At 42.1% G+C, this 10,678-nt stretch overlaps 1 protein-coding gene across 1 annotated transcript in view; it reads left to right on the top strand.

Annotated features, from left to right (window-relative positions):
* The window catches only part of LOC118214343 (proline-rich protein 36-like), a 12,072-nt gene extending 7,097 nt beyond the window's left edge, over window positions 1–4,975 (top strand). The window contains exon 3 of the mRNA XM_035394244.1: window positions 4,804–4,975. Coding sequence (XP_035250135.1) covers window positions 4,804–4,975 — 172 coding nt within the window. The remainder of the gene's footprint in view (window positions 1–4,803) is intronic.
* Window positions 4,976–10,678: the final 5,703 nt, after the last annotated feature.

Raw genomic sequence — 10,678 nt, 5'->3', positions numbered from 1 at the left:
ATACATTCAGATTTATATTTTGTTTACATTGAAATGTGTAAACAGCAAGAAAAGAACTCGAAGGAGAGCTCCAAAATAATAATACATATAAATTGTTTAGTGCGTGCATATGTGTGCATGCGTACGCACGCACACATAAAAAGATTATTTTCTTTCTGAAGAGTCGGTAGGTAGGTATGTTGTAAAACCATATGCCTCTGTGATGTGTATCTGCATGTTGGATATGCCTGGCAGACCTCCATGTCCACAGCCCTTGTACCTGTCCTGGCTTCATGGCTTCTTGAAGTTTCTGGCCAATCACATGCCTAAGCCCATTTCTCATCTCAGATCGAGCCACACCTCCATCTCACACACTCCGGAAATGTGGAAAACAGAAGAACCTTGTGTGCTGTTTCTTTGTATGGGATGCGGATTGTGGGAAGAAATTAATACAGAGCCATGTATACTAGTGACTTTTTTGTAAAAAATAAATGTTTACAGAAACACACAATTCTTGATGTTGTGTCTAATCATGAATGTTTCAGATCTTTCATCCTTGCACTGTGTTCTTAGCTCTTACATACTTCCACCAAGAATTTTTTGTTGTTGTTATTATTTAAAGAAATGTGAAACGACAAAAAAGAGGTTCCAACATGTCTAGGCAGCAAAAAGAGGTTGGATCCCTTGTAAAAACAACACTGACCGATATCCACTTCTCCTGCCTGCAGGTGAGAGACTAGCAGGGCGCAATGCCGGAACAACCCGTATTAATCTGTCTACTATCTTCAACCAAGTTTCAACCATCTTCATCTACAAACACACTATAGCATTATAAATATTCAAGCTGTGAGCATGTGTGTGCACCTATGTGTGGTGTGTGTGCGTGTGTACGTGCATGTGTGTCTGTACATGTTTGTGTGTGTGTGTAGTTTCACCTTCTTGCATACAGGCATATACTGTAGGTGCGTAGCTTCACCTTGGAGCATATAGGTATTTCCTTCTGCAGAAGATCAACAGAATGCTAGATTTAGTCCTTTTTTACATTTTCCTTGGGGCAGAAGAATGTGCCTAATTCCTTTTCCAGATATGAGGGCTAGCAGAGGTCACCTAGAGGAGTTCTTACGGTACGAGGGCTAGCAGTGTTCACCTAGAGCAGTTCTTACGGTCTGAGGGCTAGCAGAGTTCACCTGGAGGAGTTCTTACGGTCTGAGGGCTAGCAGAGTTCACGTAGAGCAGTTCTTACGGTCTGAGGGCTAGCAGAGTTCACCTAGAGCAGTTCTTACGGTACAAGGGCTAGCAGAGTTCACCTAGAGCAGTTCTTACGGTCTGAGGGCTAGCAGAGGTCACCTAGAGGAGTTCTTACAGTATGATGTCAAGTAAAGCTGAGCTGCATGTGAACACATCACACCAATCTAGTACATTACAAAAGTAAAAGGGTTTTACACATTCTTACTCATTCTTACAGTCTTACTCTATTTATCTTATTTTATCTTATTTTATGTTCACTGTTACGCACCACCTGACCAAAACAAATTCCTTGTATGTGTAAACCTACTTGGCAATAAACCCGATTCTGATTCTGATTCTGATTCTGATTCTGAACATGTATCTTTCTTCTCACTGATATGAGATACATTGATTACAAGATGAGATTAGGCAACCAACAAATTAGAAGTAGACAGGAAGTTAGATAGGTATAATTTTATTTAAATTAGTGCTTGTCTTAACTCCGGTAAATTATTTTGAAGACATTAAATGCAATTCAAATGATAACACTGACTGTTACATTCACTGGACAGAGAAGGTTTGTGTTTACTGTATTGTCCTACATTCTCTCAAATATTTAATTTAATTCAAATATATCCAACTTTGGGTATTCAAAAGGGCAGCGAGACTATCAAATTATATGTTTATCTGGTCTAAATTTAATGTACAGGAAACTGGCCTGCCCAACAATTTTTACACACAGCCTATAATTTGATAGAAAGTGTGGTTAAAAGGGACAAATGTAAGAATATGTTTAAAAACCTTCTGTTCTGTTTGCATAACTTTCATTTTCATAAAATGAAGGCTGCAGTTGGTGAGGAATGTAAAATGAGAGTTTATGACATGTTCAGATGCACTTGCTGTCCAGTCCTCTGGTTGTCCTGAAAGGAAGTCACCATTAAACAGTCTCTTTCTGAAAGTTTTAAAGTATTTAAAGTTTAATTTCACTTTAAATCCCCCCTTTCATGACACTCAGGTACATGTACCCCCATTCCAGCACTTCTTGTAATTTGTATTTGTCCTAATATTGTAGCTTGTTCTTCTCCCTAGTTTGGCTTGGCATAACTTAGGCCAGAAAAATGTTTACTGGAACTGAACTGTATTCTTGGCTATAAATATCTGAATTAGTATTGTACCTTATTGAACCTGAGTTTTGTAGTTGTCCAATGACCATGATTTGCACTTTTTGTGCGTTGCTTTGGATAAAAGCGTCTGCTAAATGAATGTAATGCAGCGTAATGTTCCAGGCAGATCCTGCAGTCGCAGGGGAGAGCACGCCTGTGAGAGCACCAGGACAGACAGCCATGTTTACTCTGGGCCCTCCTGAGTTTCCCCCTCCCAGTGTAAACAGGTCTGGATGCATGTTTACACAGGAGTCAGCTCTTTGTCTGGGCCCCATAATAAAAAGAGGGACCTGTCAGAGGAGATTGGGCCGCCATGATGTACGAGCCACATGTGACACAACAACGCACTCGTAAAACGACACCTTCGACGTGTGTTGGCTTAACGGTTTGAATATGCCTTTGATGTGTACAAACACACACCTTTTGTCATATAGAGATGGTGATCTTTCACTTTTACATTTCAGTGGCACAGAAATATCTATGCACACTGTGGTTAAACTTTGCATTTTTCTCATCGCTTATTTCATTTGGGGGGGAAAGGCTTAAAACTGTTCTCTCTCTCACTCTCTCTCTCTCTTTAAATCTTTTTGGAATGGACACAAAGGACACGTCAGCTTCCTTGTATTAAAAAAAAGAGAAAAGAAATCAGAAACAGCTTGTTTGTGGGTAGCTGGGTAGGACTGCATGATGGAAAGATTTGTGAAATCATCACTTTTCAGGGAGTTACAGTGGACCCTAGTGGCAGATATATGCACTGCACTCTGTGTTTGTGGTCTCGCGGAGTCTGGGGAGCCGCTGAAGGCTTCTGAAATGCATTAATTCCTTTGGCAGTCTGAGCGGAGTGGGGCTCTGTCCATGTACGCAGGGCTCCATTGTGTGTCTCCTGTTTTGTGTGCACCCCCTCCCCGCCCCCATAGTTTTCCCTCCCCAGCAGAGACAAGTTCCCTCCCAAATTTGGTTCCTCCTTTTGTTTCAGAAGTGATCCTGTGGGAATGCTTGCCTGCACTGCTACAGAACGCACAAAGGGAGCCTTTGGCTCCTCTGCATTTTGGGACACCGTTCAGAATGTAAAATGGTGGATTGGACTGTTCTCTGTGAGTATTCAGAAAAAAGACAACCACTTTTTTTCTTTCTTTCATCAGAACGTATTCCCCTCGTTCCCCTCCCTCTCCCCACACAGACACGCCTTTCTCTGTAAACTAGCGGCGCTGGGGAATCGTTCTAGAAGCAGAACCTCTCATATTATTAAATCACAATACTTTGCCAGAGACTGGAGAGGAGAAAGTGCACTGGAGGCTCCATGATGTCACTGTTCTCTGCCTATGCTGGCTTTTTCACCGTAAGTCCCTCTAGACAACAGCGTCTGGGGAGTGAGGACATGCAATGCACCCTTCAGACCTAAAGCAAGGATTCTGTAGATCAAGATGGTAAAGCTGAATGGTTGTCAGTCCCAGCCGTAAGTTTTGTGCTGTGCCTATTCTGATGGTTTAAAAACAACAAGAACAGCGTGTGTCCCAGAACAGTTACTCTTAAATATTTAGATGAGCTGACTCTGATCCCGAGGGGCGGGCTTTCTGTGCTCGAGACCACTCCCGGGCTCTCTGGACATTGTTTTTGAGCTCAGGCTCAGCTTTTCTCCTCTTCCAAAACCTCTTGGAAAAATACATGGATAATGAAAAGAACAGAACACACAGTTTTTGGCCCAATTGTTTTTTCATATTTTCCAGAGGCGGGCTGCATACACACTTGGCCAGCTGCATACATGCTACGGTTCACTTGTAGCGTTGTGTATGGAGGCTATCACTCATTCTTATTCAGCAATAGGAAACTGATTTCAATTTCTCCTGATTTAGAACTCAGAATATTGGATTAAAAAAACAAGAGTATCTAAATATGTTCAAAGCGGTGGTTCAGAGAATCTGCAGCCTGGTAGTCTCATTCTGTCCTTTTTGCCTTTCGCGTTGGCTGGCGTCAGTGGAAACTGCTTGTCGTACATTTTTTGTGCTTACGAAACTGAAGGCTCTGTGTAATTTGGGGATGTTTCTCTCCCCATCCTCGATGATGCACCATTCTGGACACAATAGATGCATTTCACGCGGGGACAAAGGGCCACTGTGACTCTGTATGGAGTCAGTCAGACACTCTGTAGGTTTGGTTTATAAAAATGAACATGTGCCCTATTTGTACTCAGATTTGACATTCTGCGCAAAAATTACCTCCTAACATGTTGAGCTTTTATAATGTATTTTTTTCCCTTCTCTTTTCTGTTTGTTTTCTTTTTCCATGTTTAAAAGATGAGAAAAAGAAGAAGAAAAAGACTACAAAAAGCCTGGGAAAGAGGAGGTGTGAAAAGGATTATCAGCTGCTGCAGAACCAGTTTTCTGCTGGTCTTTAAGCAGCACTCCACAGAGGCCTGTAATCACAATGGGAGCAGTTCTGAGCGCCTGCAGCCCCAGGGCAGCCAGTCTGAGTATCAGCCCCCATCAGCCCCCATCAGCCCCAAACCAGCCCCCATCAGCCCCCATCAGCCCCAAACCAACCCCCATCAGCCCCCATCAGCCCCCATCTGGCACCGAGCCCATATTTACAGCCTGCAGGACCAGTGATGGAGGCCAGCTGAGGAGCTCCGAAACACACACACCAGGACAAGCACCGCTGTGTCACACACACACCAGGACCAGCACCGCTGCGTCACACACACACCAGGACAAGCACCGCTGCGTCACACACACACCAGGACCAGCACCGCTGCGTCACACACACACCAGGACCAGCACCGCTGCGTCACACACACACCAGGACAAGCACCGCTGCGTCACACACACACCAGGACCAGCACCGCTGCGTCACACACACACCAGGACCAGCACCGCTGTGTCACACACACATCAGGACCAGCACCGCTGCGTCACACACACACACAAGGACCAGCACCGCTGTGTCACACACACACCAGGACTGCTACATGCGTGTGTGTTTATGCTGAGCTCCACTCACCCCGCCCCCAAGCCTCCTCATGCTCAGCACTTCCTAGGAAGCACAGGGTTCTCCCGGATAAGGTTTTATCAGTTCCCACAACATTCCCAAAAAGCTGGGGGGTAAATATTCCCATTTATCAAATCCAATTTTCAGTATCTCCACAAGGAAGGTCGCCAGGACTACGGCAGGTCTTAGAGCATTCAAGTTTTATCAGTGCAGCGATAAATAAATAAATAAACAAAATCTGAATCTAAAAAAAATATACAATTAAAATGAGAAACTTTCCAAATCTGCAAAATTATGAACGGTCATTCATGAGAAGATAACATTGCAACAATCACATTCGGAACATTAAGATGTTATTGATACCTGTCCTCCAGGATGCCTTCATACCCTTCTGAGACCCAGCAAAAAATAAGTATAATTTTTGTTTTACCTGATACAAGTGTCTTCGACATGAAAAATACATGCAGGGACAATAGGGTGGCCGTGTAGTATAATGGGTAAGAAGTTGGTCTTGCAACCTAAATGGCACAGGTTTGATTTCCAGGTAGGACACTGCTGTTGTACCCTTGCGCAAGGTACTTAACCTGCATTGCTTCAGAATATGTCCAGATATATGCTGTAAATGGATACAGTGTAAAATGCTGTGTAAAAAGTTGTCTAAGTCGCTCTGGATAACAGCCTCTGCTAAATGCCTGTAATGTAAAATATTATCTATTTTATTATTATTGATTGTCCCATGTAGTGTAAGTTTCAGCATAGTACAATGAGTTATGAGTTCATGAGTTAACCATGAGTTAAATCAGGGTTAAAAAGTGTCCCTTACAAAAATGTATTACTTGGTCTTAGGACTAAATGATTATGACCAAATGATCATCAACAGGAGGTCTCACCTGTAAGTTTGCCATGTGCTTGACTCATTTTGCTGAGACATATTTAGCAGGACTCTTTCCGATTCAGGGTAAAGGGGTACGGCAGACGCATTTGTGTCTGAAGGAGTTCTTTTCCTTCTGCACGTCTGGCTCTCGTTAGAAACACATGGTTTACGTCACGACCTGACCTGCTCAGTGCGGGGGGGGGGGGGGGGGGGGGGGGGGGGGGGCGGAATTCAGTGTGTCTAAATACAGTCATCAGGCCTGAACTGCTGGGCTAAAACGAGCACTTTGCTCTTGTTCCTGCTGTCTCGAAAGCACCTAAAAGTCATCTCAGTCTCTGGGCATCTTTTCTTTTCTAAAAAAATGAAACCAAATCAGGTCAAACAGAGTGCACTAATTTAGCAAAGGGCCCATGCTTCCTGCAGTAAGACGTCTTAGACTCACCTTGCACCCAGATGTCAAAGCTATTTGGTTTCAGTCGGCAATTAATGCAGCAGAAATATTTAATGGAAGTAAATGATGTCTCTTTATATTATTAATGTACATTACATTGGAGACTGCCTGTCAGTCAGAATTTGTTTTATGTCTCGATTGCTAATGATTTGCTAATATCTCTAAAATGGGATATTCATTAAAAGAAATGGCTGGCTCTGCATTTCTGGTTGTTAAATGTACTGTAGCTCCCAGATCAGATCCCTGCTAGTCCCCCCTTATGTGTCCTGTGTCTGGCAGGCAGCCATGCCTCAGCAGCCCTCTGTGATCGGGGCTTTCTCCCTGGAGCTTGTAAATACTGCAGACATCTCTGTCGTCATCCAGGGCAGGACCGTCCAGATCCTGGCAACAGCCATTAAAGTAGAAAACCTTTTACTTTCCCTTAAACTATCAACTTATCCTCAAATTAAGAGACATGCTTAGCTTGCACTAAATTATTCGCAGAAACAAAATAAAATTCTTCATGATGCAGTGTGCACTTTTTGAGCATCTCAATTAGAATAATGGTACAGCAATAAAGTTTATGGTGCAAAGATCCAATCAGCTGCTCACAGACAGTTGCACACTTATGAGTGTTTATACAATGGTACCAAATTAAATCATTAATGCAGAAGTACACAGAGAAAACTGAAAGCAACGCTGATTAAATTGTGTAGATTGCTCAGCGGAGTTCGATGTTCATACCTTGGCATACTTGTTGTGTAAGAGCGCCATCTAGCCTGTCGCTGAAGTACTTGTTTTACAAGTTGTGTAAAACAAAAGGAATGGAATATCAATCTTTGTCTAAATTTTTCTCAATCAATGTATCCACAACCCTGGAGAAAATCTCACATTTTTGATGGATATTTAAATTTAAATAATTGGCTTGGATGTAATGGATAGCAGGTTTCAAATATAATTGTCCATGTCTCTAAATATGTTTTGTCACAATGTTCTTTGCACAAGCAATTTAGGACACTAGAGGGTCTAATCGAAATTGAATATACTGAATTATATTGCAAATACCTTTTAGAAAATGTAATGCAAATATATATATATATATAAATCTCTAACTAAACTTAGAAATGCACAATTAACAATTTTATCCTTAAGAGGTACTGCCATGTGGCCTTCCATGGTTTCCTGTTTCACAGGGGTGTACACATGTAAAATCCATCTGTCATCCATGACGTGGGGAAATAACTCACAAGGCAGGCAAATGGTTGTTGGCCTACATAAATCACTCAATGAGCACGAAACAGACAACTGAATAAACATTCCACTTACTAGTTTAAGATCATCTCGTGTACATGTTTAATATGTCTTTAAAGATGAATGTTGAAAGAGGGAAAAAAACGCTTTCTGCGGAAAATGCGCAAAATATATAAATATATAAATATATAAGTCTTATCAGCAAAAAGTGACACAAATGCAAAAAATGAATGTATTTGGATGGATAAGAAATCATTTTTATTTAACAACAAGGGTGAAAGAAATGCAGTAATACTGCTGGAACAGTGCCTAGTAGAAGATGCAAGTGCATCTCCCCCCATGGGCAGTGAGGTAGATGCTTTGCGAAGCAATTAAAAATCCAATGGTCACAGCTGGAGAATAGCAGATCTTGGAGTAACTAAGTATTCAAATCTACAATTTGACTTGGTCATGATAAGCAATTGGAAAGGTTGCCAAAAATAAAACCTTTATTGGGAGCAATAACCAAATCGAAGCACCTGGACTTGGCAAAATTGTATTGGTACTTGGTTCTTTGATCAGATAAGATGAAAATAGAGTCTTTGGCTAGGCACACCAACAGCCAGTTTGGCATCATAAAAGTGAAGCATTCACAGAAAAGAACCCCATGCCTGTGGGAACATAGGGTAGGGTGGGAACATAAGGTAGGGAACATAGGGTAGGGAAGGAACATAGGGTAGGGTGGGAACATAGGGTAGGATGGGAACATAGGGTAGGGTAGGGAACATAGGGTAGGGAGGGAACATAGGGTAGGGTGGGAACATTGGGTAGAGTGGGAACATAGGCAGGGAACATAGGGTAGGGTGGGAACATAGGCTAGGATGCGAACACAGGGTAGGGAACATAGGGTAGGGTGGGAACATAGGGTAGGATGCAAACATAGGGTAGGGTGAGAACATAGGATAGGGTGGAAACATAGGGTAGGGTGGGAACATAGGGTAGGGTGGGAACATAGGGTAGGGTGGGAACATAGGGTAGGGTGGGAACATAGGGTAGGGAGGGAACATAGGGTAGGGTGGGAACATAGGGTAGGAAGGGAACATAGGGTAGGGTGGGAACATAGGGTAGGGAACATAGGGTAGGGTGGGAACATATGGTGGGATGGGAAAATATGGTGGTGGTGTAACACAGCATTGTGGGTCTGTTTTGCTTCCACTGGTCTTGGTGCCATTGTAAAAATCACCAGCATCATGAACTCTACCCAAATCAGACGTTTTAGCCAAACGTGGTTGACTCCAACAGGAGGATGAAACACAAGTGGATCTTTAACCATGAAAATGACCACAAGCACTCATCAAAATCCACAAAGAAATTTCTCAAATGGACAACACAATCAACATTTTACAATAGCCACAATGGCTGGATTGTTTTTTAAAAGCGTTATGTTTGGTCAAAGAGTTTGCTCCATCCCCAATATGTAAATAACTAAATAAAATTTAGTAGGGAGATGGTGTTGATAACTTAATTTTTAACGTTATTCCAACTCAGCAAAGTTTGGATGGATAGGATACAACAAATTAACAAAGATGAAGCCACTGACAATGATAATTTTGATTGTCTGTTTGAACTTAATTGAGTGTAACTTCTGTTACATCTGGCCAAATACTAGTAAGCCTGCCTGTCAGCTACTGAACACACACACAAAGGTGGAGCAGCTGAAAACAATCGTTTTGGTAAATTGCGAGTGTGAACTGATATCATAATGCTTAAAGCCTATCTTTAATCACGTAGCATACTTTTTAGTTTGTCCAGACCAGAAAAGGCACCAGCACCAACAGCAATTGCAAAAGTAATACTTCTTATTCATATTAGCCATCTTTGGATCATTATTCACCAATTTACACTGTCTACTGTATCATATCTGGTTAATCATTAAAATTCTTTACTAGAAATGCTGACATTATCTTAAAACCACAAAACCATGAAAATCAGTAAGACATGGTAAACGTTTGTTTGAAATCAGTAGCCTACATCAAAGTACCAGGAGATTATACAGGAGAAACAGACACTGAATTCAGCAGCACACCAGGAGTGAAGTGGGTAAGTGAAGAACCACTGTGCGTGCGCATGCGCAAAACAATGTACCAAAATACACAATCACGTGATAGTGAATTAATGAGGGGCTGAACTTCACAATGCCCCCTGAGCCAGAAACAGACGAATGCAGCAGGCACAGCTGCTCTGGCAGTTATAGTGCCTGCTTTTTGGGAGAGAATGTGGTCCTGCATCAACTGGTGGGCCCATCATATTTCCTTGTTTTATTATTGTTAGTCATAAATGCGCAATGGTGTCCAGTGGGATGCTTTCCACGTGAACTTGTTCCACCTGCTGCAAAAGTTGCAAGTCTGTTGACATGGTTTCTGTGACTGCAGCATGCATTCTGGGATATTAAAAGCAGCGTCGACGCTGACATGCGCTTTCACTAGTGTGAAGGAATTATGGGACATGTAGGAGATCACAGGATTAGGGCTGCCAGTAGAAGAGGAGAACGTAGCATGTTTATATGAATGCCATTGCATGGATCCGTTTATGTAATTAAGTAATGTTAAATATATAAATGAAAGGAGAAATCTGGCACAAAAAATATGGCAAGCTAAAATCTAATAAATTGTGGAGTTTGAGGATTCTGATATTTTGCAGAATAATAATGCCAAAACGTGAAGTGACATAGCTTTGTCATGTTTTCAAAGCTATGTCCCTTTAAACTGCACTGGGCTCCGGCTCCTCCTT

Source organism: Anguilla anguilla, chromosome 15 (assembly GCF_013347855.1).
Source record: "Anguilla anguilla isolate fAngAng1 chromosome 15, fAngAng1.pri, whole genome shotgun sequence".
In the NCBI taxonomy this organism is placed as follows: domain Eukaryota; kingdom Metazoa; phylum Chordata; class Actinopteri; order Anguilliformes; family Anguillidae; genus Anguilla; species Anguilla anguilla.
This window is presented reverse-complemented; position numbering and strand designations above follow the sequence as displayed.